Consider the following 25482-nt stretch of genomic DNA (forward strand, 5'->3'; position numbering starts at 1 on the left):
TAGCATAAACCCTAAAATGCGTAAATTTAAACCCTAAAAGTGGGTTTCCAGGGTTTGCGGATGGGAGGAGGCCGGGCGTGGCGGGCGGAGAAGCTCAAGCAAAATCGCGAGAGGAAGAAGGATGCCAAGAAGAATGCGAGGCCGCCGAAGAAGAATTCCAGCAAGGCCTCCAGGTCCGTGCAAGAGATTGCGGAGCTTGATGCTAGAATAGAGGCCGGAGCGCCGCGATCGGGCTCCAATCCTCTCGGGGAGAAGCTCGATGAGAGTCCAGGGGCTGGAGGGTTCAAGCCCTACGCCGGCGCCACGCTGTTCCAGCAGCTGCCTCTCTCGCGGCTCACATTGGATGGTCTCAAGGACGCCAAGTATGTGACTATGACCGACATCCAAAGGGCAGCTCTTCCACACGCACTGTGTGGGAGGGACATTCTCGGGGCAGCCAAGACGGGGTCGGGAAAAACGCTAGCGTTTCTCATTCCAGTTAAGCTGATCGTTTCTTCTTTCTCTTCTTTTCTTTCCTTCAAGCCGTTCACTCCATTCTCTTTTCCATTGATCGTGATCGTCGGGCTTGCAATGCAGGTGATTGAGAAGCTCTACCGTCTACGATGGACCTCCATGGATGGCGTTGGTGCGCTTATCATATCTCCCACTCGCGAGCTCGCGATGCAAATCTTTGACGAGCTTCGCAAAGTTGGCAAATTCCACGACCTTAGCGGGGGCCTGTTGATAGGAGGAAGAAAGGACGTGAGCATTGAGAAGCAGAGTGTCAATGGCCTCAACATTCTCGTCTGCACGCCCGGGCGCTTGCTTCAACACATGCACGAGACTGTGAATTTCGATTGCTCCCCGCTCAAGGTATGCGATCCATTCCTTTTCCATTGAAAAATTCAATCTTTAATCCTTATCTTCTTAAGCTGCTGGTGTTGGATGAAGCTGACCGCATCTTGGATATGGGATTTGCCGGGACTCTCAACCAGATCATTGCTCAGATTCCAAAGGAGCGTCAAACTTTTTTGTTCTCGGCTACACAGACACGGTCAGTCCAGGATCTTGCGAGGCTTAGCTTGCAGTCCCCCGAGTACTTGGCCGTGCATGCCGAGTCTGCTGTAGCAACACCTGCGCGACTCCAACAAACTGTCATGGTTGTTCCCTTGGATCAAAAGATCGATACGCTTTGGAGTTTCATCAAATCTCACCTTCGAGCAAAAGTTCTTGTGTTTCTTTCCAGTTGCAAGCAGGTATCTTCTTACTTTTTTTTTTCTTGAATTCTTACAAACCGCGAGTGTTATTACCAGGTGAAGTTCGTATATGAGGCATTCAAGCATCTCCGGCCTGGAGTTCCTCTCACCTGCTTACATGGACGCTTGAAGCAGGGTGGCAGATTAGATGCCTTTTACAAGTTTGTGGAAGCAGAGTACGCGGTTATGTTTGCAACCGATATCGCTGCGAGAGGACTGGATTTTCCGACAGTTGATTGGGTTGTTCAGGTAAAAGCTGCTATTTGTTTTTCCCTCGACAGGTGCCAATCACTTTGACTTTAGGCCGACTGTCCCGAAGACGTTGCGACGTATATCCATCGTGTTGGTAGAACTGCCCGCTACAAAGCTTCAGGCCGCTCCCTACTTCTATTGTCTCCGTCAGAAACAAAAATGGTGGCCTTACTCGAGGAAGCGAAGATCCCGATTAAAGTTTTGAAGGTAATCTGGTGTTTAACAATGTTGTCCTGATCGAATATGTTGATTTGTTGCAGCCGAATGAAAAGAAGATCCAGTCCGTGTCACAACTGATTTCGGGACTTCTTTCAAAGAATGCTGATCTCAAGTACATGGCTCAACGTGCTTTCACGACATATCTACGATCGGTTTATTTACAAGGCAATAAAGAGGTCTTTGACGTCCACAAGCTTCCCATACCTGAATATGCGGCATCATTGGGCTTGCCATCAGTCCCTCGAGTTCGGTTTCTTGGGAAAGGGCAGAGTAGCGCCGGGAAAAATGTGTGCTATGCTCTCAAAATGCCTGAGGCAGAACACAAGACTGACCAAGACGACAACCGTCCCGTGAAGGACGACGATGAGCCCTTCTTCCAAAAGAAGCGACCAAGAGAGGAACGGAACAACGATGAGCCCAAGAAGCGACCAAGAGACGAACTTGAGGCAGGCGATACTGCTATGAGGTAAAATTTTGATTCTCTCTTTTCCATACATGGAGTTTTTGTTTTTGTTTAGGCCAAAACCGCAGAAGTCGAAAAAGATGAAGCTTAAGATTGATTTGAAGACAACCGGATCTCACCGCCTGGTTTTTGATGACGATGGAAATGCTGGGCCTCCGCTGTCCACACTAGCCAAGGAGCAAGTAACAGGTACAGTTCTTCCTCTTTTATTTTAACTTGTCTGACATTCCTCTTTACGTGAAGGTGTAGAGGAAGATATTGTTGCTGTTACCCAAGCGCGGTATAAGAGATTGGAGCAAGAGATGAAGAAAAGAGACAAGGAGGACAGGCTGCTAGATCGACAGAGACTGCGTGACAAAAGGCACAAGCAGAAGGCGAAGTTACAGAAAGCTATGGATGATACAGATCAAGAGCAAGCTCCGCGTTTGGCAGTTTCTAACAGTGACTACTCGGACGAAGACAACGTCAACGGTGATATGAAGGAATCCTCGCAAATGGAGCTTGACTCCATGTCACTGGCAGATCAAGAGGCTTTGGCACTTCAGTTCCTACGCTCCCAGCGCTGACCTTACAAAACCTTTTCAGGCTCGAAGTAGACAACCAGCCGCGAACATAAACAAAAGCCAGCTATGAACCTCCCCCAACTTTGATGTTCTCTGACTTCTTACAAGCAATAGATCGCAAGCACCATATGAAGCATAGTCGATACTAGACGCTGGCAAGGACGCTCTCATACCTCCACGAAGGTACTTACATAATGTCTAGACCCATTCTCCGATGCGTTAAAGTGGGCAATGTCAGATCATAAGTTGCTACACCTGTGAAAGAAGGAAAGTGTGAAGTTACATATAACTTGCCTGTATATAATGCTGTAACCAGAATATGTAGCCAAGCTGCACATATTTCGATGTTAAGTTCAGTTACTGTAACTATAAGTTAATTATTTTAAATACAAATATATCTACAACAACGTTTTAAATGGAGGAATAAATTTAAAATGTTGTTTTTAACTTACACTCTTTAAAGTACTTAATAAACATTCTAAATTATCAACTGCTTATTTATTCATAAGAAAAAATTAATAAAGATTTTTAAAAATGAAGTAAATAACAATGCAGTTGATTATAAAATTTGGTGCTTTGCTTTCTTTATATAAATAATTTTTAAAGAAAATTGTAATAACCATTAAGTAATTTTACTTTTTAAATTTATTATACATAAAATATTTTTTCCATTTTTTTGCTATAAAAAGCCTGTAATTGTAATGAATATACCCTAAATTTTGTTTTGGCTTAACCAAATCTATAAGGGACTAAGTAGATATATTTAAAATATACTTAAATATTCTAGGATATCCTATTATTTAATGGTTAAACATTTTTTGAACACTTTCTAGTATGTTTTATTTATTCTAATGGTTATATACAATAAAATTAATCTTGTATTTATAAAAATATAAATATTTTTATAATTATAAACTTATATTTCATCAATTAGATTAATAAATAAAAGAAAAACTACTGCATGTAACACACAAAAAATTATTCTCTAATCTTCTGGTAATAAAGATTTTATATATATATATATATATATATTATCACTAATATAGGCTGTGTTTGTTAAATAAATTTCAAAGTGTATTTGGATGTGGTTTATTAATATAATGCATTTAATCATATTATGAAATTTAAATATATTATCACTATGGATTTTTAAAACCTTCTTGTTCTCCCCAACCATAACATGATAGTGGTGGATGAGTATAGCAAATCCTACATCATAAACACCATCTTTTAGCTGTGTACAGCTTATGGAATGGTTGTGACTCGACAACACTAAATGAAATATAAAAAGTTTTAAGGGGAACACAAACTTTAGGGATAAAATAATTATAATTTTTTTTTAATACACAATAAAGAGAAAAAAAATAAAGTGCATTATATTTGGTATCAAAGAAAGGTTTAATTTTTACTGATTAGTGCCTATTTAACATAGAATATATCTTTAACTAAAATATATTTCTACCCTTAAAAATTGAAATCATACATATTAAATATCCATGAATATATTCTTTGTTTTTTCTTCACCTTAAATTAGTAGATTCAGTAAATTATATATATATATATTAATATATTGGAAAAATAATAATTAGTGAAATTGTTCTATATAACTTCTGATAGCATGTAACTTGAGAGCATATTGTGGAGTTAGAATCTCACATTAGGTTAATTTATCAAACTATTCTAAACTAAAAATATTATTGATGCTCTTCATTTATTTTAGAATTAATTTAGAGTGTATATATAGGTTTTTTCAATTGTTTTAAAATTTTATATTTAAAAAATTTCTTCATTAAAAAGCATTGATATTCTTTTTTTGTTTATAGTATTGCTAGTGGTGAAAAAAATACTAATACTATAATGCTACCACTTATTATTATTAATATTTTACAATATTTATTTTTTCTAAAACTCTCTCAAGCCTGCTTTTGTCATGCTTGTATTCCTTGCCATGCTCGGCTTTAGGTCAGGTTTAATTCCTTTAAATAGGCATCACGCATAAGCGATGATGACAGCCTCCCTGATGGTACGTTGAGCTTCAGAGGCATGATGCTCTTTGTTTTGTATGCTGGTGATGATGTGAAAGACGATGAGATTGGGATCTGTCCAAGGCGACCGTGGAGATATGACTATGCCAAAGGGTGCTTATTGACCAGGCAATCCTGGCATTTGATCAACTTGAGCTCAACGAGCGAGAATACGTTGCCTTGTATACTTGGCTCCATCTGAAATCACTAACTAAAACTAGATTCAGTGGAATGGTCTGGGAAAAATGAATAAACCTTGGGAATTTTGCTTTATTGGTTTTCTGTACTGTGTTTTCACCTTGGACACTGCTCAATGGTAAAGTGTTCATAGTTCAGAGAGAAACAGGTAATTCATGCAAGTGTTCCATATTTTAACTAAGCTACTCCTAATTTTTTTTGTATTTTCTTTAATTTGTATCAGTACATTAAACTATATAGCTATGCATGCACGGACGACAAAGACTACCTCCGCATGCTGAAACGGGGACGGCCGGGCTCAGGCTCGCCTTTAAGCCGGACCAGCGTGTAAGCAGCGGCTCCAGCTAAAGCACCAAATATTGGACCGACAATGTAGAGCCAGATGCCTTTGTAATTGTTGGCAGCAATCGCGGGTCCAAGAGTACGAACCGGATTCATGGAAGCACCCGAGGTGGATCTGCGTGAGATATGGAACCATTTAGTGAGTGTCGTTCTAGAATCACTTGAGTTACTCTGGACTTTTACCCTGCAATGAGGATGTTGAGCATGACAGTTGCTCCTACGGCGATCCCCGCAAGCTCCCCCACCTTTGAGATATTAATGGATTGATAATCAGCAGAAAGACATCGAGCAATAATAACGGGGAAAAAGATCAGTGCTACTTACGGCCCGTGAGTCTGTGGCCACGGCAGTGACGACGAACATGAGGTTGAAGGAGATGATAAACTCGAGAACAAAAGACTCCCAGTAGCTTCCAGACGGGATCGTGACGCCGCCATGCATGAAAGGATTAAAGATGCCCTTGAGCGCAAACGCGGCACAGATGGACGCCGCGACCTGGGCACCGATGTAGAGAGGAACCTGTCCCGCGCGATCGACAAAAGCTCGAGAAAGAGACCAAAAAGAATGAGAAAGAATGTACCTCAACCCAAGGGAAGTGGCGGAGTGCTGCGAAGGAGAGCGTGAGCGAGGGATTGAGATGAGCTCCCGAGATATGGCCGGTGGCAAGGATGACGATCATGACCGCGAGGCCCGAGGTGGCGGCCAGTCCCACAGTGGTGATGCTCCCGGAAGTCTTCTCGTTGACAATGGCGGTGGCTGTCCCGGCGAAGATGAGCATGAAGGTGCCAATGAACTCTGCTCCAATCTACAAGAACAACAAAACCTTGTCCAGATCTCTAGATCTCCAAAAATCACGATGCAACGAAAAATCAGCTCTTCTATGCAATGTAGCAGCGAGAGAGGATGGATGGAACAGTCGCCAAGCAGCAAAAGATGGCAAGAAATGGTACCTTTTTGCGGCGCGAAATTGAGGAAGGGGCGATGGCGGCCTGGAATTCGCTGAAGAGTCCGTCCTCCATGACGCAGCTGTCGACCGGGAAGCATTTGTTGATCCGCCCCGAGCGTCCAAAGCTGGTGGAAACGTTGGAAATGCGATCCGGCGCCATTATGTACACGGGGCCGACGCCATTGCTGTTGCTGCCAGGGACAATCTGCGCAGTAACCGGAGCATTCGCATTCCCAGTCCCAGTCGCAGCGCTATTGACGAGATTTCCTTGTTGTTCTTCGTCCGCCATAGCTAGCAAAAAAAAAAAATCTTTTTTTTCCTGTTTTTTTTTTTTTCTTTGTTGTTGCTCGATGAGCTAGTGGTGATTCAAGAGAACCCCATCATCCGAGCAGGATTTTCTTCTTTTTTTTGGAAAAGATTTTGGAAAGGTCGGGAGAAGTGGAAAGAGGAGAGCTTTACATGATTGACAGACTTTTTTAGAGATGGGATCAAGGAAGCAGGAGAATGGCTGTCGCGGAATCCAGAGCTAGCGTCGAATCAGAGCTTGGTCGTCGTCGTCGCTAGTGGCATCAATCGATGGAAAACACCTGCGCGAGAAGCACCATTGAATCAAATCCAAAAGACTCAAAGCAAGAATGAAATAGAGGAATACCGCTGAGAGAGCTCGATGGATCAAAGTGCCGCACAACCGCTCAAAGCCAAGCCCTAATGCCGAGAAGACAATGACGAGAGCTTTAAGAAAGAGCTGCGTGGCTGTGTGATTGATTCCAGGTGAAAAGTAAACGCGCTAGTTGGCTGTCTGAGAGCACAAAATTTTACTTCAAAACACTTAACTTCGCGGTGATCGTGCGCGAAGCCATCTCGCGTCAACTGTAGGAAGGAAATGTAAGTTTATTGCAGGCTCTAGAATACTCGTTTTTCCTCTTTTTTACCATGCACGTCTCAATGGGTCAACTTGATGATGTTAATATTGTAATTATCATGATTATTAAGCTCAATGAAATGCTTGTTTTTCCGTGCAGCTGTGAATCTTCCAGCCTAAAGCAGAGCGCCATGCAGCAGAGCTAGCTAGGACGCTAATGTATATATATATTTGGGTGTCAGCAAGAACAGCGCGTATAGCTAGACAAAATTCTTTCAAACTGCTCATCTCTAATTGATAGGATTTTAATTTCTTCTAAATTCTCAAATTCTTGTGACAAAATCGGGGCATATTCCGTGGGGTTTGAAAATGGTGGCTTTTGTCGGTTGGCTGTTTGTCCAATCATTTGTCCTTTTCTGCCCACGCATTCAATGCATCGATCGAGTTTTCTCATCCTTTTCGTATTGATTGCTTCTTTGGAGCCTGCAAAAACGAAACACCACATGGAGTCTACAACCACAAAGGCGAGCTAGCAGCGGCAGTATGGTGGGCTTTTCTCGCGTAGCTGGGCAGTCGCGAATATGTTTAGTCGGGCCTCAGGAATAAGAAATGGACAAACGAGCGAAAGGGAAACGAAGAATCCCATGTTTGGTGAACCAAAACGTTTTGGTTGATGCTGGTGCTGCTTCCACTCAATCAAGAGCACAAAAGAAAACGTTTGTGTTATTGGCGGTACAAGCACACGCGGCCACCGCAGGAAATTTCCGCTGGAGACCTGGTGAATGAATCGACAGCAACGGGTTTAGCTTTTCCTGTAAGTAAAAGGGACGTACTTGAAAGCGAGCGAAGAAACGAAAGCAAAGCAGTCCAAGATCTTGACAGACCAAAGATCATATCACAGAGAATCCGCATTAGTCTAGGGCTCCAAGACTTCAAAAAGACGCAAAGCAAATCAATCCAACAAAGACAACGATTGACACAAAAATCCCAGCGATGCACGAAAGCACAAAGAAAGTGACGAAATCATTCGAGCAGACACAGAAGATGGCGTTTGTCGAGAACAATAAACAAACTTTTCAAGAGAAACGACCCAAAACAAAAGTCCAGTACTTCGCAACGAAACAAGCACTGGAAAAAAAGCAAACGAGCACAAAATCTACATTTATTTGCCACGAAGAAATCACGTCCAAAACTAGTATGAGAAAATGTGGATGAGCATTTTTTTTTGAAAATTTCTAACCTGTTTATGCTGGCTTTGGAACTTGCCCTCCACTTTGCTGCCGCTGCAATTCCTTTTGATTCCTCTCATACTCCTCCACGGCCTTTTGCAGCTCATCCGACGATCCTACCGCATGGATCGTGTAGGCGTAGACGCCCGCCACGAAGCACAAGAGCCCTCCAGCCATGGCCCAATTCTTTACCCGCAAATTCTTGCCATAATGCTTGTAGTGCTCTGTGGGATTCGCATTCAGCCATGGCTCCTCCGCCTCCTTGGCCACGGACGACGCCGCGGCCGCGGCCTCTTTCTTCACGGCGCTCGCGCCTCCCGCCATGAGCAAAAACCCTATCCTTGCTTAAACCCTAAAACACGTCAGCTCCACATGTCACTATATCTTTTGCCAAACTGGCGAAAAGAAAGGATACACGTCAGACAGATGCCAGCCGTTGGATGTTTATGGGACGAGCGTACGATTGGCTGCCGTTGAAAAACTTGGCGCCAAGGAGGACGTTTACCGCCTCGGTTGGGTGAAAAGCGTCCCAGAATACGTAGCTGCTACGAGTTTTGCATACGGTCGATATGAGCGGATAGCACGGCAACTGGGCGTTGAATTTCCCAGCTCCACAGCAACCACTGTTGACGTTCTCAAAGCCTGGACAACGAGAAAATATGATCCTTGAAAAAAAAAACCAGTAGAAGAACTTAGAAGTCTTACCGAATGACGATGGAGCATGGATGATCTCGAGGAGAGCTCGGTAAGCATCGGTATAGATGAGCTTCGCTCCTCTCAGCTTTGAATTCATCCTTTTGATGCTTTTCCTGAGAGCCAAGTTATACCTGGTTACCATATGATTGACAGACTCCACGCATTCTCCAGTAGAGTTTCTCCTGTTTAGCTCGGACGGGATGCAACCCAGCGGGCCTAGTCCCGACACGACGAACTTTCTTGCTCCCATGGAATAGAGGGTCTGTTTCATCCAAGTTTTGGTTAAGAGAGAAGCAAAAGTACGCTTACCATAAAATTGTTCTCCAGTGAAGAGATGAGTACTTCTCGATATTCTCTGGTTGTGTAACGCGAGCGAGTGGTGCTGTTGATGTAGTAATTGTTGATGTAATCGTTGCTGCCGATTACAATCGCAAACATCGAGTCGGAGACGTGCTTGGTGGCGTTGGCGACGCCGAGCTGTTTGCGGATCGCGTCGAGAGTGACGTTAAAGTGCTGGAGCTGCTTTAGCAATGGCATGTTGTCGATCTGGAAATCGCAGAGAAAAAGAAAGTCTCTTAGAAAACAACCACGCAGAAAAACGTCTACGAGCTTACGTAGTTTCTACCGCTGGATGCGAGTATGCCACCGGCAGCCGACGCGTAGTTTACTCCCGTTAAGATGATTGGTCCCGTCGTCGTCGGAGCGAGAGACGGAGGCGGATATGGAAGAGCAACGAAGTCGCCTGTAAGAAAGAAGAAAAAAAGTCTCGAAGAAGAAAAGAAAGAGAAAGAAAATCTCGAACTTACACAAAACGTCAATGATCGTCTTCCCGTTGCAGAACCTCCCAGTCGGGCCAGTCGGGAAGTCGATGCCATTGGGAGGCATATCAGCTCGAGCGAGAGTCAAGAAGAAGTTATTGTTCCCATTGTCAGCGAGTGAATCCCCGAAAACGAAGATAGCTGGGAACAATCTCTTCTTCTCAACCCCTTGCGCTGCCTGAGCCGAAAGTAGCACGATGGCTGCGGCAAGAAGACGATGGAGAGGAGCAGCCATTGCTGGTTGAGAAATGTGACGATCCCCATTACCCGAGCTTTTATATGGAACATCCACCGCCTAAGTTGCGGTTGACAGGACGCGAACGTATGTAACGTTTGATGATATTTTCACTTTCGTTGGACAGGACTATGCTAGTTCCTTTGAACAGCGCAAGTCCTGCCTTTCTCTTGTTGCTCCGACGAAGATTGTTGGCGCCAGTTCCTGGGCCATACTCAAACTCGTCGTTGTCGCTTCCTGAGAACCTGAGCTATCAGCTTTGGCCATCTTTTGCTGGATGTATTCCCTCAAAAGATTGGACCTCAATTTGCCATGCCGATCCTGCCATTCGAAAAGTTGTAGCTCATTGTAACTTTAGATGAATTACCTTCTTACGAAGAGCAGCATGCCAATGGTTTTTTATTGAGTTGTCAGTTCTTCCAGGTAGCATCTGGAATTTATAGACAAAACATCAGTATAAGTTGAACAAGTCTGTAGAAAGCTTTTGCTTACCTTCGCTATGGCGGACCACTTATTTCCAAAGTAAGAGTGCGCTTGAACTAGCAGCTCTTCCTCTTCCTTTGTCCACCCTTCCTTTCTAATATCCGGTTGGAGATGATTCACCCATCGCTCTCTGCATTGTTTTCCAGAGCGATCTGTGAAACAAGCCCCCCAAGTTCACTTCAGTCCCACGTAGTGTTCATCCCCAGCCCCAGCTTTCTTATGTTTTACCTCACTTCTTCATAAATCCAAAGAGGCATTGCTAACAGTGAAACTCACTCGCCATGAACGTCGAGATGAGCGACCAGCGTCGCGTGCCATACTGCTTGACGAGCTTCACGAGTGACTTATCCTCGGCTAAGCTCCACTGCCCCTTGACACGGTTCCTCTGGCCTCCCATCTCTTGTAAAGGACCGCAGAGCTGAGATATAGTACTCTGCGGCGAAGCGACGTCGCCTTGAGTAGCAACAGTAGCAGACTGCTCGCCAAAGAGCCGGGAGGAATTCGAGGCCGAGGTATTTTCTGCCACCCCTTGACACGGAGGTGGTGGGACGCCCGACCATTTCAAAGTTCCATCGTTTCGTTGCTTCGTCCACTGCTGGCTCGTCATCGTCGTTGGATTGAACTGAGGCTTGGCTTGGAGCATGGGTATTCCCAACGCCGGAAGAAGGTGCTGCCGAGCGGACAGATTCATAGGAATGTCTGCTTGTGGCGCTCTTGACTGGCACAACAAGCAGCTATCCATTCCAGGAAACTTTGCGACGAGCGGTTCTTCTCCAGCTCCAGAACACCTCGGCTGCTGCTGCTGGTGATGGTGGTGGAGGTGCTGCTGCTGCTGCTGCGGCTCACAACTTCCAGGAATCGAGAGCTTCTGTGGGATCAGCTTCGCTGATGGATTACAAGCCGCAGGAACCTGGAAGCTGGGAAATCTCGCCACGGAGCAAGGTGGTGGTGGTGGTGGTGGCAGGAGGTGGTGGAAAAAAGGATTGTCGCAAGACGATGGTGGATGCCCCATGACGTGATGAGCTGGAGTTTGATGGTTGACACTGGCATCCGCGGAGGGGGTCTCTTTGCAGTAGAAGTTGCCACCTCCGGTTACCTGGGGATGTCCGTGAAAGCTCTCATCGCACAGGAAGTTCCCGAGTAAGTTGCTGTGAAACAATGTCGACAGAAACTGGAGCTGGGAGAGCTTAGAGTAGAACCAAACTGGCTGTTGCTGCTGCTGGTGCTGCTGCTTCACGGGAGAATTCTCAAGAACACAGTGAGCTGGAGTTTGCGGCGGAGGATGGAGAGGAGGTGGAGCGGCGGGCAACAGACAGTGTGGAATTGCCAGGCAGCAAGTCTTTCCATCGAACGCCGCACCATTCGGAAAGAACGGGAAGAAATTCCCCGCCGCATTCCAGCTTCCATGCTGATCGGCCGGTGGGAACTGGAACCTCGGCAGCGATTGGCACTGCTCCCCTGCCGGATGGGGATTTGGGCACCCAGCAGCCCCGGAATCCTCCGTCGCAGCACTATGCTTCTCGCGGCAACTCATGGCAGCAGTAGCGATCGATTTCGCGGAATCTGGATCATTCCTAGCTCGCTACGCATCCCGCATTGCCGCCGCAAGCTCTGCAGCTTCATCCTCGCCCTGCACCACATTCTCGCCCCCCCCCCCGGATCAATCCGATGGAATGCGGCCCCTACCTAGTCCACGAAAACCCTAACAGCCGGCGACTGTGAAGCGTTTTCCCGGTGACGGAGATAACGACCAACTTGCATACCAGAGCACTTTCCACGCGGCAAGACACGTGTCATAGATATTCCAGGGACTGTAGAGTCCAACTATGGCGATGGGTGTGGAATGCGTGGGTTGGGCAGCTCGGGATCAATCTGGAGTTCTCTCGCGCCACGAGTTCTCTAGGAGGTATAGTGACAGAGATATTTTTCTGCCTTGATTCTGCTCCAGAGCGATAGGAGACGATGACATTTGTTTCAAAATCACCCATTGCGGGATCTGTTACGCCGAAGCCGTGTGCATTTTCAACAAGCTTGGCGACACCAAATATCCCATCGTTCCTGGGTAAGCCCCCAATTCGTTCTTCAATTATCTAGTTTCCTGACCTTTTCAATTTTATTCCTCGTGGCTTTGATTCCATCCATAGACACGAGATTGTGGGCGTGGTGACAGAGGTGGGCTCCAATGTGACACGCTTCAAGGTTGGCGACCGCGCTGCCGTTGGAGCTTACTGCCGCTCCTGTGGCTCTTGCGACGACTGCGATAATGGAATGGAGAACTACTGCCACAAATTGCTCCTCACGTACAACTACGAAGACATCGATGGAACCATCACCAAAGGAGGCTTCTCCAACAAAATGGTTGTCCACTCAAGGTAAGAAACTTCAAAGTTTTTTCGAGTTTTTGATCGAACCTTCTGTTGTCTCGCAGGTATGCTTTCCAAATTCCGGACAAGCTCTCGTCCAGCGATGCCGCTCCACTATTGTGTGCTGGGATCACGGTCTATAGCCCAATGAAACGCTATGGTATGATCTCCCAGACAGGAAAACACCTGGGAGTGATCGGGCTGGGTGGTTTGGGTCATATGGCCGTTAAGTTTGGCAAAGCTTTCGGCCACAAGGTGACGGTGCTCAGCACATCGCCGGGCAAGAAAGAGGACGCTCTCACTCTCCTTGGGGCTGACGAGTTTCTCGTCACAAAAGATCCACAAGCGTTGCATGTAAGTTCACGTTTAAGATACTTTTCCTCTGGCTCGAGACGTCATTCTTTGTTTGTTCACCATGACAGGCCGCAGGAAAATCCATAGATTGGATCATCGATACAGCGGCAGGGAAACACGATCTGAACTTGTATCTCCCACTTCTAAAGACGGGAGGGCACTTAGTCATGGTGGGTGTTCCACCGAGTATTGAATTTGCTACACACTTGATGTTGCGTAAGTTTTTCTTTCATACTTTTTTCTTGTTTGGCTCATTCTATATATTGTGTTTCTTAGCCAGGAGATCGATCTCCGGGAGCGTAACCGGCGGATGCAAAGAGATCGAAGAGATGCTCCAATTTTGTGCCGATAAGCAAATCCTCCCCAACATCGAGATAGTTCCCATCGACTACGCAAACACTGCCATACAAAGGATGATCAGAAGCGACGTTAAGTTTCGTTTCGTCATAGACATCGCAAGCTCTTTAAAGTAAGCGTTTTAAACAAAAGATAAAGGTGATTAATAAGTTAAACCAATAAATCGCCTCTAGGGCTTTCAATCCGGTTAAAAAGCTGGACAGCAGAGATTCACATGAAGCAAGGCATCGCACACAGCCAATCCAAGAACAATATCTCCGAGTCGGCGATTTCCTACACCAAAGCAGCCGAGTGTTTTCGGCGAGACGGCTCTACGGACAAAGCGGTTGCGGCGTAGGTTGCGTGGAAAAAACTGGGACCTTCTTGCCATCTCCTGGTAGCGATCTGCTCAAAGAACATTGGAGAGCTGGAGAGCAACGAGAGAGCGCTTGAGGCGTTCAAGACGCCCTCCAAGGTGAATGTGAGATTGTCGCTGTTCAAGGCGGCCGTTTGCCGCGTTCTAGATGCGCGGTACGGGGATCTCGATAGAGTGGTGAAGCACGAGTACGAGGAGATAGATCCCGGGTTTGGATCCAGCACAGAGTTTAGAATTGTCCAAGGTCTTTACCTCTCGATAGACATGGAGGATGAGCGTGGGTTTTGTGATTCCGTGGATGCTTGCGCCAAGATGTGTGGTGCCAAAGAAACATTAGAATTAGCTGCCTTTTAATAAGGTGAATCTGGACAATCACAGCCTCTCAATTAAATGCAAGTGCAAGAACGAGTGTAAACTTATCAACAAAAGAATGCTATGGAACCCTCCATGAAATTCAAAGAATTTATGGCATTTCAATGCTATGTGTGCATGTTAGCCAAAAGCTTGTAGGCAGCAGTGTTGTGCAGCGGTGGGAGAAATTCGGCCACAGTCCACGATGAGATTGAGGAGCTTGTGCACGCTGGGAAGGCAAGACAAGTGTCCGTTGGGAAGGCAAGATGGGTGTGTCGTGTGTGCTCTGCCTTGACTCAGGAGATGAAAATTCCGGTGTGGGGGACTGGGAATTCGTTGGTGTCTCCTGAACTGCAGCAGCGTTGATAGAACAGATGAGATTCAAGGGCACTTATACTATGACTAACTTGCATGCCTACAACTCGCAAACCGTAGAAAGTGTGAGGGATTGAGATCCCTAAGAAGAAATATATATGGATAATTAATACCACGTGGTAACACATGATCGGCCATTTGGTGAAGGATTTCAGCCATCTGGTGAGTCGTAATGAAGCCATTTGGTGAAAGCATTCATGGATAAGTATATGTATATAAGCTATCTGCTTGGCTAGAGACCAGCGTGGCCTTGGCTCAAAGCAACCTCACCTCCTATGTCGATCTTAGCTGGGAGCAGCCTGATCATAGCGAGTCAGTTTCAGCTCATAGTGAGTCAGCTGCTTGGAGCAGTGAGTTGATCACAGCTTAAGGTAGCCTAGTTACAGCGATCAAACTTAACTTGGAGTAGCAGTTGGAATGGCTGTCAAGCTGTAATGGAAGCAAGTTTACATTTTTCAAGCCTCTAGAAAAGAGTGTAGGTCCACGTTGCATCCTTCATGGGGAGCTAGTGAAAGAAAACTGTTCTTAAGCCTCTAGATGGTCAGCCATCCTTCTCTGCGTTACACCCATAAATACTTGAAGCTTGAATAAAGTCCTTCAGTCTTCCTGGTTCAATCAAGCCCTGAGAAGCCTAAATGAATTGATACCTTTGCTGGAAATTTCTTGTTATAACTAGTGTAAAAAAATCCACTCTCAAGAGCAAGAATTCTTCACTAAACCCCATAAAACCTCATTTCATTCCTTGCAGCCCTAGACTCCCTAGATTTAAGACTGGGATTCGAACTAAGCACCACTTTTTCTATAGAGTCCAACTATGGCGATGGGTGTGGAATGCGTGGGTTGGGCAGCTCGGGATCAATCTGGAGTTCTCTCGCGCCACGAGTTCTCTAGGAGGTATAGTGACAAAGATATTTTTCTGCCTTGATTCTGCTCCAGAGCGATAGGAGACGATGACATTTGTTTCAAAATCACCCACTGCGGGATCTGTTACGCTGAAGCCGTGTGGCTTTTCAACAAGCTTGGCGACACCAAATATCCCATCGTTCCTGGGTAAGCGAGAGAGAACTCCCCAATTCGTTCTTCAATTATCTGGTTTCCTGGATCCCCTTTCTTTTCTTTTGAACCCAGCATGATCTCTCCCTCAGTTTTTCTTCTGTTCTTATTTTTGTTCTTGGTTTCTCTCCTAGTTGACTTTTTCAGTTTTTTCCTCACGGCTTTGATTCCATCCATAGACACGAGATTGTAGGCGTGGTGGCAGAGGTGGGCTCCAATGTGACACGCTTCAAGGTTGGCGACCGCGCTGGCGTTGGAGCTTACTGCCGCTCCTGTGGCTCTTGCGACGACTGCGATAATGGAATGGAGAACTATTGCCACAAATCGCTCCTCACGTACAACTACGAAGACATCGATGGAACCATCACCAAAGGAGGCTTCTCCAACAAAATGGTTGTCCACTCAAGGTAAGAAACTTCAAAGTTTTTTTCGAGTTTTTGATCGAACCTTCTGTTGTCTCGCAGGTATGCTTTCCAAATTCCGGACAAGCTCTCGTCCAGCGATGCCGCTCCACTATTGTGTGCTGGGATCACGGTCTATAGCCCAATGAAACGCTATGGTATGATCTCCCAGACAGGGAAACACCTGGGAGTGATCGGGCTGGGTGGTTTGGGTCATATGGCCGTCAAGTTTGGCAAAGCTTTCGGCCACAAGGTGACGGTGCTCAGCACATCGCCGGGCAAGAAAGAGGACGCTCTCACTCTCCTTGGGGCTGACGAGTTTCTCGTCACAAAAGATCCACAGGCGTTGCATGTAAGTTCGTGTTTAAGATACTTTTCCTCTGGCTCGAGACGTCATTCTTTGTTTGTTCATCATGACAGGCCGCAGAAAAATCCATAGATTGGATCATCGACACAGCGGCAGGGAAACACGATCTAAACTTGTATCTCCCGCTTCTAAAGACGGGAGGGCACTTAGTCATGGTGGGCGTTCCACCGAGTCATGAATTTGCTCCACACTTGATGTTGCGTAAGTTTTCTTTCGTGCTTTTTTCTTGTTTGGCTCATTCTATAGATTGTGTTTCATAGCCATGAGATCGATCTCCGGGAGCTCAACCGGCGGATGCAAAGAGATCGAAGAGATGCTCCAATTTTGTGCCGATAAGCAAATCCTCCCCAACATCGAGATAGTTCCCATCGACTACGCAAACACTGCCATACAAAGGATGATCAAAAGCGACGTTAAGTTTCGTTTCGTCATAGACATCGCAAGCTCTTTAAAGTAAGCGTTTAATCAATAATGATTAATGATTAATAAGTTAAACCAATACATCGCCTTTTTGCATCACTATAAGTATGAAGTCTTCTCTAGGGTTTTCATGGCGTTCTTGTGGAGCAATCCGGTTAAAAAGCTAGAAGAGGAGAAGCGATGGTCCGAGGCAGCAGAGATTCACATGAAGCAAGGCATTGACAGCCAATCCAAGACCAATATCTCCGAGTCGGCGATTTCCTACACGAAAGCAGCTGAGTGTTTTCGGCGAGACGGCTCCACGGACAAAGCGGTCGCGGCGTGGCACCTCGCGAAGGTTGCGTGGAAAAAACTGGGACCTTCTTGCCATCTCCTGGCAGCGATCTGCTCAAAGAACATTGGAGAGCTGGAGAGCAACGAGCGGGCGCTTGAGGCGTTCAAGGAGGCCTCCGTCCTTTTCGGGAATACCAATCTCAAGGAGTCACTGCGGTGCCAGATCCGGGCCGCCAACCTGGCCGTGGTCATTGCGAAGTTTGGCGAGGCGACCCAGATGTTTGAAGCTATTGCGCGTAGCACCCCAACGCCCTCCAAGGTGAATGTGAGATCGTCGCTGTTCAAGGCTGCCGTTTGCCGCGTTCTAGATGCGCGGTACGGGGATCTCGATAGAGTGGTGAAGCACGAGTACGAGAAGCTAGATCCCGGGTTTGGATCCAGCGCAGAGTTTAGAATTGTCCAAGGTCTTTACCTCTCGATAGACATGGAGGATGAGCATGGGTTTTGTGATTCCGTGGATGCTTGCGCCAAGATGTTTGGTGCCAAAGAAACATTAGTGAAAGAACTCTTGTACAAATGTTATACTGAGTTAGCAGCCTTTTAATAAGGTGAATCTGGACAATCACAGCCTCTCAATTGAATGCAAGTGCAAGAACGAGTGTAAACTTATCAACAAAAGAATGCTATGGAGTAACCTCAGTCTGTACAACACCCTCCTCCATGAAATTCATGGCATTTCAATGCTATTTGTGCATGTTAGCCAAGAGTTTGTAGGCAGCAGTGTTGTGCGGATTGAGCTCCACCACCTTTTGCGAAGCTCGGGCAGCCCTGAAAGCGTCGCCATGGAGTTTACAAGCGCCCAAGAGTGTACCCCATGCAATTGCTTCAGCCTCGAAGGGCATGGAATCCACGAGCTCCTCGGCAGCATCCAGCTGGCCAGCCCGGCCTAGCGCATCCACAATGCAGCAATAGTGCTGGAGCGTTGGGATGATCCCACGGTCGATCTTAATGGATGCAAAGCAACTTCTACTGCTCGCCACCTTGCCCTTGTGAGCGAACGAGTGGAGGATTCTCATGTAGCTCGTGTCATCCACAACAGCGCCCTGGAGATCCGAAAATCTAAACAAGGAGAGCGCGTCGTTTGCGTACCCAAACCCCGAGTACGTGGAAATCATAGCGTTGAATGAGGATGAGTCACGGCAGGGCATAATCTCAAACAAGAAACTCGCAGCATCAAGATTTCCGCACTGAGCATATGCGGTAAACATGGTGGCCCAGGACGAAGAATCCTTTGCTGGCATTTTCTTAAACATTCGTATTGCATCGTTGGTATGGCCATTCTCAACGAGAGCTGCGATTATAGCATTCCATGCAATCGTGTCACGGCTGAGGATATCCTCAAACATTTCTAAAGCCAAAGAGAGATACCCGGCTTGAGAATATGCCTGCATCAATGTAGTTTTTGCAACAATGTCTGGCTCCCGAATCTGGTCGAATGTCCATTTTGCTTCCTCGATCTTGCCCTTGAGAGCGTAGGCTCTCACCATAGCTGTGCAAGACACAACATTAAGATCTGGAATCTTGAGAAAGAGGGCCATTGCTTCCTCTAGAAATCCTTCATTAGCATATACCGTCAAAAGAGTGGTCCACGAAACGATGCTTGGGTTGGGCATCTCATCGAAAGCTCTCTTGCATTCTTCTACGTAGCCATGTTGGCAGTAGGCTCCAAGCATAATATTCCATGACACTACATCTGGTTGAGGCATATTCTGCAGAACATCTCTCGCTTGCTGTAAGCTGCCTTCATCCGCAAATGCCTGAAGCATGAGATTCCAAGACGTGGTATCTCTTTCTGGCATCGAATCAAACAGATCCTTGGAATCATCTAGATGCCCGTTTTGGGCAAACGCTTGTAGCATGGTGTTCCAAGTGATAATGTTTCGAAACGGCATAGAGAAAAAAAGAGTCTTTGAGTGTAAAAGACAACCATTCGCGGAGTACGCTCCGATCATGACCGTCCACGTTACAACATCGCGCACGTCCATTCGATCAAACATGGACTTTGCTTCGGCAAAATGCCCTGATCTGGCAAACGCTGCAATCATCGTGTTCCAGGAAACCACGTCAAAGCCCAAAATGAGGTCAAAGTATTTCTTTGCGGCCCCAAGATTCCCGGACTGGGCATATGCTTGGAACATTACGTTGAAAGAGACGGCATTCTTGCAAGGAATGGCATCAAACACGCGCTGGGCTTCCACAAGATGCCCACTCTCGGTATATGCCACAAGGAGAATGTTCCAGGAATATACGTTGGGCTCACCAATGGAGTGGAACGTCTTGAGCGCGTCCTCGCAACTATGGCATTGCCCATACATTTTCACGAGGAGATTCTTGAGGTATCGGTTCTCTCGATAGGAGCTGGATTGGATCGCCGCATCGATTCGCCGGGCTCGCTGCAAATCGCGCAAATCTCCACACTCGCGGATGAGTTGCTCGTAGTAGTCTTGGCCCCGGAGAACCTTGTGAGGGAAATCCGGGTTTCTTGATCTCTTGGCACTGCTACTCACGATTTCTTTTGCCAGATCTTGCCAGCGGCTGGGACTATCCAATGCCGCTGGAGATGGGATCATAGATCACGCAAACGAGAGGAAGATCTCGATCATAGAACAAGAAGAAGAAAGAAATGGGAGGATCTAGGGTTTATGCGCTTGAGCTTGCGGAAGAAATGGCGGCTCTCTCCACAGAGGATGATGATCGCCGAGGCAGAGGCGCAAGATCATCATCAATCTCCAGCTCCTCCTCCTCCGGCGGCGACGCCTCTGGCCGATGCCTCCGTCTACGCATCGCTGCTGCGGCGATGCGGCGACGCCGGCGCCATCGCCGAGGGCCGCCGCGTCCACGCCCACATCGTCAAGCACGGCTTCGATCGCGATATCCTCGTCGCGAATTCGATCATCCAGATGTATGGGAGCTGCGGCTGCGTCGACGATGCCCGCGCGGTCTTCAAGAGCATCGATGCCGCCGCCGTCAGGAACGTCTACACCGACACGATCATGCTGGTGGCGCTCGCGCAGAACGGCCACCTCCAGGAATCGCGGGCTCTCTTCGATTCCATGGTGGACAGGAGCTCCGTGTCGTGGAACGCGATGATCTCGGCCTACGCCCAGAGCGCCCAGTTCGAGGCGGCGCTCCATCTCTTCCGGCTCATGAATCACGACGGATGCCTCCCCGATCGGAGCACATTCGTGAATGCGCTGGGCGCTTGCTGCGAGCTGACCGCGCTCCAGTTTGGCCGGATGATCCACGCCCAGATCGCCGAGAGTGGGCTGGAGCGCGAGTGCATGGTCGCCACCGCGCTCATCAATCTCCACGGAAAGTGTGGCAATCTGGAAGGTGCTAGAGCCGTGTTTGATCTCATGGAGGAGAGAACCATCATCTCCTGGACCGCGATGATCACGGCATACTCCCAGAACGGGCAAATCGTCTTGGCGCGCCAGTTCTTCGATCGGATGCCTCACTGGTGCGTGATCTCGGGAAACACTCTCATCTCCGCGTACTCCCGCGGGAGAAATCTCCGCGAGGTCCAGTCGGCGTTCGATCAGATGCCAGTCCACGACACCACATCGTGGAACCTGATGATCGCAGCATTTGCCGAGGCCGGGCATTCGCAGCACGCGTTCGATCTCTTCTTCGCGATGCCCGGCGGGCGCTGCGTCGTGTCGTGGACGACGATCCTCTCGTCGTGCTCGCAGAGCCGGCGCCTGGACGACGCGAGGGCGATCTTCGCCAGGATGCCGCAGCACGACCCAATCTCCTGGAACGCGATGATCTCTGCGCTGGGACACAACGGCCGGATCCGCGAGGCCGAGGAGCTCTTCGCCTCGCTGGCCGTGAAGAGCGTCTCGTCGTGCAACGCGATGATCGTCGCGTATGCAGAGAGTGGGAATCTTGAAGATGCGAGGCGGATCTTTAACGGGATGATGGACAGGAGCCCGGCGACGTGGGGGAGCATGGTTCTAGCATATGCCCAGAGCGGGCATGTCCGCGAGGCACAGCGGCTCTTCCACAGTATGCCCGTAAAGGACATGGTGGCATGGAACTCCCTCATGACGGCCTTCTCCCGGAGCGAGGACGAGGACGAGCGACGCGAGGCTTTGCGCGTCTTCGGTGCGATGGAGTCGCCGAGCTCCGGGCTGGTCCCCAACGAGCACAGCTACATGGCGGTGCTGGAGTCCTGCGGGAAGCTTGGAGCTCTCGCGGAGGGGCGCGAGATCCACGCCAGGATCGCCAAGCGCGGCTTTGATGCCTGCGATCTCGTAGCGGCGAGTTTGATCGAGATGTATGGGCGGTGCGGCAGCGTGGACGAGGCGGTCGCGGTGCTGGATCAGACGCGATCGCTGGGGCGCTCGGTGTGGAGCGCGGCGATCTGCGCGCTGGGACAGAACGGGATCGGGGGTGCGGCGCTGGGGCTGCTCCAGAGGATGCAGCTCCAGGGGATCGAGGTGGACGCCAGTAGCACTTTCGTGAGCTTGCTGGCAGCGTGCAGCCATGGAGGGATGCTGCGCGAGGGAGTGGAGCTGTTTCGATCCATGGTGGGCGATTTTGGAGTGGAGCCCGTGTTGGAGCATTTCTTGTGCCTGGTGGATCTGCTGGGGCGGGCGGGGCAATTGGATCGAGCGCTGGAGCTGGTGACGAGCATGCCATACCAGGCGGATGCTGTGGCTTGGGTCAGCTTGCTCAGTGCTTGCAGTGTCCATGCTGATAAGGCGAGAGGGGCGCTTGCTACTTCGAGCTTGCTGGAGATCGACAGAAGCGATGCCGCTAGTTACTGTCAGTTCGTTTTCTTGTAACTTCCCATTCTTCATTAGTATATAAACATATCCAGCATTTGTTATATATATACATATAAAAACAAACTATCGTATAGTAAAAATAATAATATTATACTGAAAAAATTATTAGTATGGCAATGGAGATGAAAAAGGTGGTAGGGTCGAAGTTGTTAATGAAAAAAGTGCTGGGAAAGTGGAGGCCATGGGGAAGGGTGGTGTATTTGAGAAGGTTAATGAAACAGGAGCCGACATGGATAAAGTATCAGGTGTTGTAGCAAAAAGTAGAGGGCTAGTGTGAGAGAAACGAAGGTGGCATATATGAAATTGAGGGCAGTGTGAGAGAATGTAAAGCAGAAGTGTTTGTAGGCATGAAAACTGTTGTCAATGGAGGAGTAGGTGTATGAGTTGTGACCACAGAGGTACATGCAAGCGTAGACATGGTAAGGGTGAGTTTGTTGTAGCCACAGCCATAGGGGATGTAGAAGCTATCACGGGTGGCACAACGGATCACGTAGGCTGCGTAGTTTCTATTGGGGCAGTTGCCGGAGGCAGAGTGGACCGCTTATCTGTGACTGTTGCTACAGTGGACCATGTACCCGTTGACAATGGTGCCTAGACAGGTCGTGAAGCCAAGTGTTGTTCCTCTGTAAGTGCCAGAATTCAGGAGAAGCTGGTGGAGACTGGGTCATGAGTGCATATACTGGCTGGTAGAGTGCGTGGTAATGGTGTTGGAGCTGGTGCAGAGCAGGACGTTGGTGAGAGTGCAAATCCTTCATAGGGGCTGATCCATGAATGGAATTGTGTGGTGGGGGATTTGGTGATTGACAAGATGATGAAGCGATGTGAGAAAGTGATGGAGGAGCATTTGTCATAAGAGGAAGAGAACACTTGTCATGCATTATACCAGAAGTTGCGGCCATGTCTTCAATCTTAATCGTTCCTGGACAGATGAAGTATGAGTAAATGTCCCAAGTCTTTAATTCGGTTTTGGAGTCGGTCTTAGCTCAATCTTGGCCTCGATCTCATCCAATAAATTTTTTATCATTCTTATTGTGGTTGTAGGGATTTTTTAGCCTACAACACCTCAAGAAATGCTTTATATATTTTCTGGCTTTTGATAAAAACAATGGCAATGATTAGTATGATGGTATATATATTCACAACACATTGCTATATCACGCATCCAAAAGATTACCATGAAATATTTTTTGAGATGGTAAAGACAGAAATAGAGATACACGAGTATTATGGGCAATATTGTGAAAAGAACACTCACAAAGTACATAAAATAAAAAGTGAAATAAAAAAAAGTTTTTTATTAATTATATAAAGTATAATAAGTTTATATTATTGATTGAGAATAAACATCAATAGTCTTAAAAAATCTAGTTAACTCCAAAAGTCTTTTGCAACTCAACAATAGTAAAGCTTGTTTGGTGTATTTGAATATCTACTTTAAGATTATGATGCAAAATGTTAATGAAGATATAATATATATATTTGCAAGGAGCATATGCCTTCCTATATTCCTTGCGCTTCATAAAGTCTGAATATGTGCAAAAAGGAAGGTTTTGAATAATGATTGTATATTCTTCACCTTATGTTTTAACCATATACTCCTTTATAAGTGTAGTGATATACTTTGTGAAGAGAATCTCATACTCAAGCATTTGAGCCAAGTTTATTTTACTTTATTTATTTAGAAATGTTATCAATAAATTTAAATATCTTACTTTTTCTTATTAGCTTCTTATGCATGTCTGTGGGAACAATCCCAATTTTGTCACTCATATCTTTAACTCTCATCTCACTATTGAAACTAAATTTCTCAAGGTTTTCAATCTTATTTGAGGTGAGCGGGGCCTTATTAACAATTGGCCATTCTTTAGGTACTGCATTAAGTTTAATCACTATAGTGTTTTCAAGCTAATTTATATGGTTGGCATCAGTGTTGCTGCAATATAGCCAACAACATCTTGAAAATCCTATTTGTTTTAGTTTTTCAAAAATATAGGACTAGAATAGAAGCAAATTTATCACTATAGATCCAAGTTTAACGTTTGCCCTTTGGAAGCATCCTCACACACTTTACATTAGATTTGTTGGCATGCGGCGGATTGCCCATTACTTTAGTTCCACACTATATTAAGTGATTGCAATTTATTATGATACACTTTTTTCATCAACCACTTGAATTGGCTCAATTCAAAGGTAGTGTCTTTGGAGTATAATAATACTCAACATTAGGTTTGTGAGAGTTTTCGCTCTAACATCCATGCCAACATCGTCACCAGCAAAGGAGAAAAGATGCTTTGAGTAGACAGTCTTCATGTCACCAATAGAAGTCCAAAGAATGTACTCCATAGATGTGCTACAGATAACTTTCTCCACTACAGTTGCTACTATTCGTGCTAGTGGAGTTATTTTTTTTTCATCCTATGTGTAACATCTCAACTAAAGGTTTTATTCCTATATATTTTTCTTCCTTAAATGCCAAGACTTTTGAAAACTACTTTATAGCGCGTATTAAATTTGATAGACATGCTTTATATAAACTCATCTTTCCCTTCCTTGCCTTAGAGGAATGTTAGCTTCAATGCTTATTCTTTAAGAGATTCACAAATGGGGTGTATACAAGATCCTTAAGTGGTTAGTCATAATGGAAAAAGATGATAATAAAAGGCAAAAAATAGAGAAGAAAAAAGAAAAATTAACTTGAAGAGAGTAATATCGCCATTGGAATATTCTAACTTCCCACCACCTCAACCATGCCTCATGTTGTGGTAAACAACTTATGTCCATATGGCCATCTTCACACCACTATATTTGGATTTTATTTATTTTTTCCTTATGCTCTTTTTTAGAATATGCAACTTCCCATTATTTACACTCTTTGCCATTATTAACTCTTTAAATGCTAATGGAAAATTTAATTTGATAAGGTGATAGTACTGGTTTAGGCTTTGAGCCTAATGGAATTCACAAGTCCTTTCACAACTTTCTAGGGGTTGATTATTCCCAAAAATTGCTTGAATGTCATTTCAATTAGCTTTAGCCCCATTTGCTATGAAACCATGAGAGTTGGCATGTTTACCAATTTACTTCAATACAATGTTAGAGAAGTACTTCCAAAATATTTCTTAGACTATCTAGTCTTGTACTTTAAACTCTACTACTGCAATTGTCAAGTTAGAATGTAGCCTATGAAAAGGGTAATGCTTAAAACCATTTTAAGATAGTGAGAGAAAATAATTACCTCGGATCATACATATGCACTCCTATAGTTCAACTTAATACCTGCTCTATATAGTCAAAATGTACGCATGCATTAATAATGTCACTTGATGCAAACACATCCATTTAGGAGATAAAATCTACACCATAGGTGGGGCCTATGGTAGATATTTTAAAGATGA

At 46.2% G+C, this 25482-nt stretch overlaps 8 protein-coding genes across 12 annotated transcripts; 5 read left to right on the forward strand and 3 right to left on the reverse strand.

Annotated features, from left to right (window-relative positions):
* The first annotated feature begins 30 nt into the window (after positions 1 to 30).
* On the forward strand, positions 31 to 3018 carry LOC9651134 (DEAD-box ATP-dependent RNA helicase 32). The gene is made up of 8 exons (XM_002983417.2): positions 31 to 477; positions 577 to 852; positions 912 to 1235; positions 1293 to 1484; positions 1539 to 1694; positions 1748 to 2172; positions 2225 to 2358; positions 2413 to 3018. Exons 1-8 carry the CDS (start codon positions 61 to 63, stop codon positions 2733 to 2735), a joined length of 2247 nt encoding a protein of 748 aa, XP_002983463.2. The 5' UTR covers positions 31 to 60; the 3' UTR covers positions 2736 to 3018.
* Positions 3019 to 5097: 2079 nt separating this feature from the next.
* Positions 5098 to 7015, reverse strand: LOC9654951 (aquaporin NIP6-1). Its single transcript, XM_002983512.2, has 6 exons — positions 6895 to 7015; positions 6247 to 6829; positions 5877 to 6101; positions 5621 to 5815; positions 5480 to 5541; positions 5098 to 5411 (listed from the first exon to the last, which is right to left on the reverse strand). The coding sequence occupies exons 2-6, from the start codon at positions 6529 to 6531 to the stop codon at positions 5219 to 5221; spliced, it is 960 nt and encodes a 319-aa protein (XP_002983558.2). The 5' UTR covers positions 6532 to 6829; positions 6895 to 7015; the 3' UTR covers positions 5098 to 5218.
* A 633-nt stretch (positions 7016 to 7648) lies between these two features.
* Positions 7649 to 11490, reverse strand: LOC9651135 (GDSL esterase/lipase At1g71691). Of its 5 annotated transcripts, XM_024688617.1 has the most exons (9): positions 10794 to 11490; positions 10575 to 10717; positions 10450 to 10512; positions 9836 to 10403; positions 9644 to 9771; positions 9339 to 9575; positions 9039 to 9291; positions 8345 to 8975; positions 7649 to 7879 (listed from the first exon to the last, which is right to left on the reverse strand). In XM_024688617.1, the coding sequence occupies exons 4-8, from the start codon at positions 10080 to 10082 to the stop codon at positions 8752 to 8754; spliced, it is 1089 nt and encodes a 362-aa protein (XP_024544385.1). In that variant the 5' UTR covers positions 10083 to 10403; positions 10450 to 10512; positions 10575 to 10717; positions 10794 to 11490; the 3' UTR covers positions 7649 to 7879; positions 8345 to 8751. The 5 variants fall into 5 exon arrangements, with proteins under 5 accessions (XP_024544385.1, XP_024544384.1, XP_024544387.1 ...); XM_024688616.1 differs by having other exon boundaries at positions 10575 to 11490; XM_024688619.1 differs by having other exon boundaries at positions 7649 to 7916; positions 10575 to 11490.
* An 878-nt stretch (positions 11491 to 12368) lies between these two features.
* On the forward strand, positions 12369 to 13833 carry LOC9651137 (probable cinnamyl alcohol dehydrogenase 1). Its single transcript, XM_024688560.1, has 6 exons — positions 12369 to 12471; positions 12514 to 12627; positions 12710 to 12937; positions 12994 to 13282; positions 13351 to 13498; positions 13559 to 13833. Exons 1-6 carry the CDS (start codon positions 12392 to 12394, stop codon positions 13753 to 13755), a joined length of 1056 nt encoding a protein of 351 aa, XP_024544328.1. The 5' UTR covers positions 12369 to 12391; the 3' UTR covers positions 13756 to 13833.
* Positions 13834 to 15468: 1635 nt separating this feature from the next.
* On the forward strand, positions 15469 to 17060 carry LOC9654952 (probable cinnamyl alcohol dehydrogenase 1). Its single transcript, XM_002983419.2, has 6 exons — positions 15469 to 15614; positions 15657 to 15770; positions 15953 to 16180; positions 16238 to 16526; positions 16595 to 16742; positions 16802 to 17060. Exons 1-6 carry the CDS (start codon positions 15535 to 15537, stop codon positions 16996 to 16998), a joined length of 1056 nt encoding a protein of 351 aa, XP_002983465.1. The 5' UTR covers positions 15469 to 15534; the 3' UTR covers positions 16999 to 17060.
* A 31-nt stretch (positions 17061 to 17091) lies between these two features.
* LOC112351167 (alpha-soluble NSF attachment protein 2-like) lies at positions 17092 to 17838 on the forward strand. Its single transcript, XM_024688516.1, has one exon. The coding sequence runs from the start codon at positions 17092 to 17094 to the stop codon at positions 17836 to 17838; it is 747 nt and encodes a 248-aa protein (XP_024544284.1).
* A 139-nt stretch (positions 17839 to 17977) lies between these two features.
* LOC112351168 (pentatricopeptide repeat-containing protein At4g02750-like) lies at positions 17978 to 19864 on the reverse strand. Its single transcript, XM_024688517.1, has one exon. It carries the CDS (start codon positions 19862 to 19864, stop codon positions 17978 to 17980), a length of 1887 nt encoding a protein of 628 aa, XP_024544285.1.
* A 23-nt stretch (positions 19865 to 19887) lies between these two features.
* LOC9654953 (pentatricopeptide repeat-containing protein At2g35030, mitochondrial) lies at positions 19888 to 22132 on the forward strand. The gene has a single exon (XM_024688559.1). It carries the CDS (start codon positions 19937 to 19939, stop codon positions 22082 to 22084), a length of 2148 nt encoding a protein of 715 aa, XP_024544327.1. The 5' UTR covers positions 19888 to 19936; the 3' UTR covers positions 22085 to 22132.
* The last annotated feature ends 3350 nt before the right edge of the window (positions 22133 to 25482 follow it).

Source organism: Selaginella moellendorffii, unplaced genomic scaffold, assembly GCF_000143415.4.
Source record: "Selaginella moellendorffii unplaced genomic scaffold, v1.0 SELMOscaffold_58, whole genome shotgun sequence".
Classification (NCBI taxonomy): domain Eukaryota; kingdom Viridiplantae; phylum Streptophyta; class Lycopodiopsida; order Selaginellales; family Selaginellaceae; genus Selaginella; species Selaginella moellendorffii.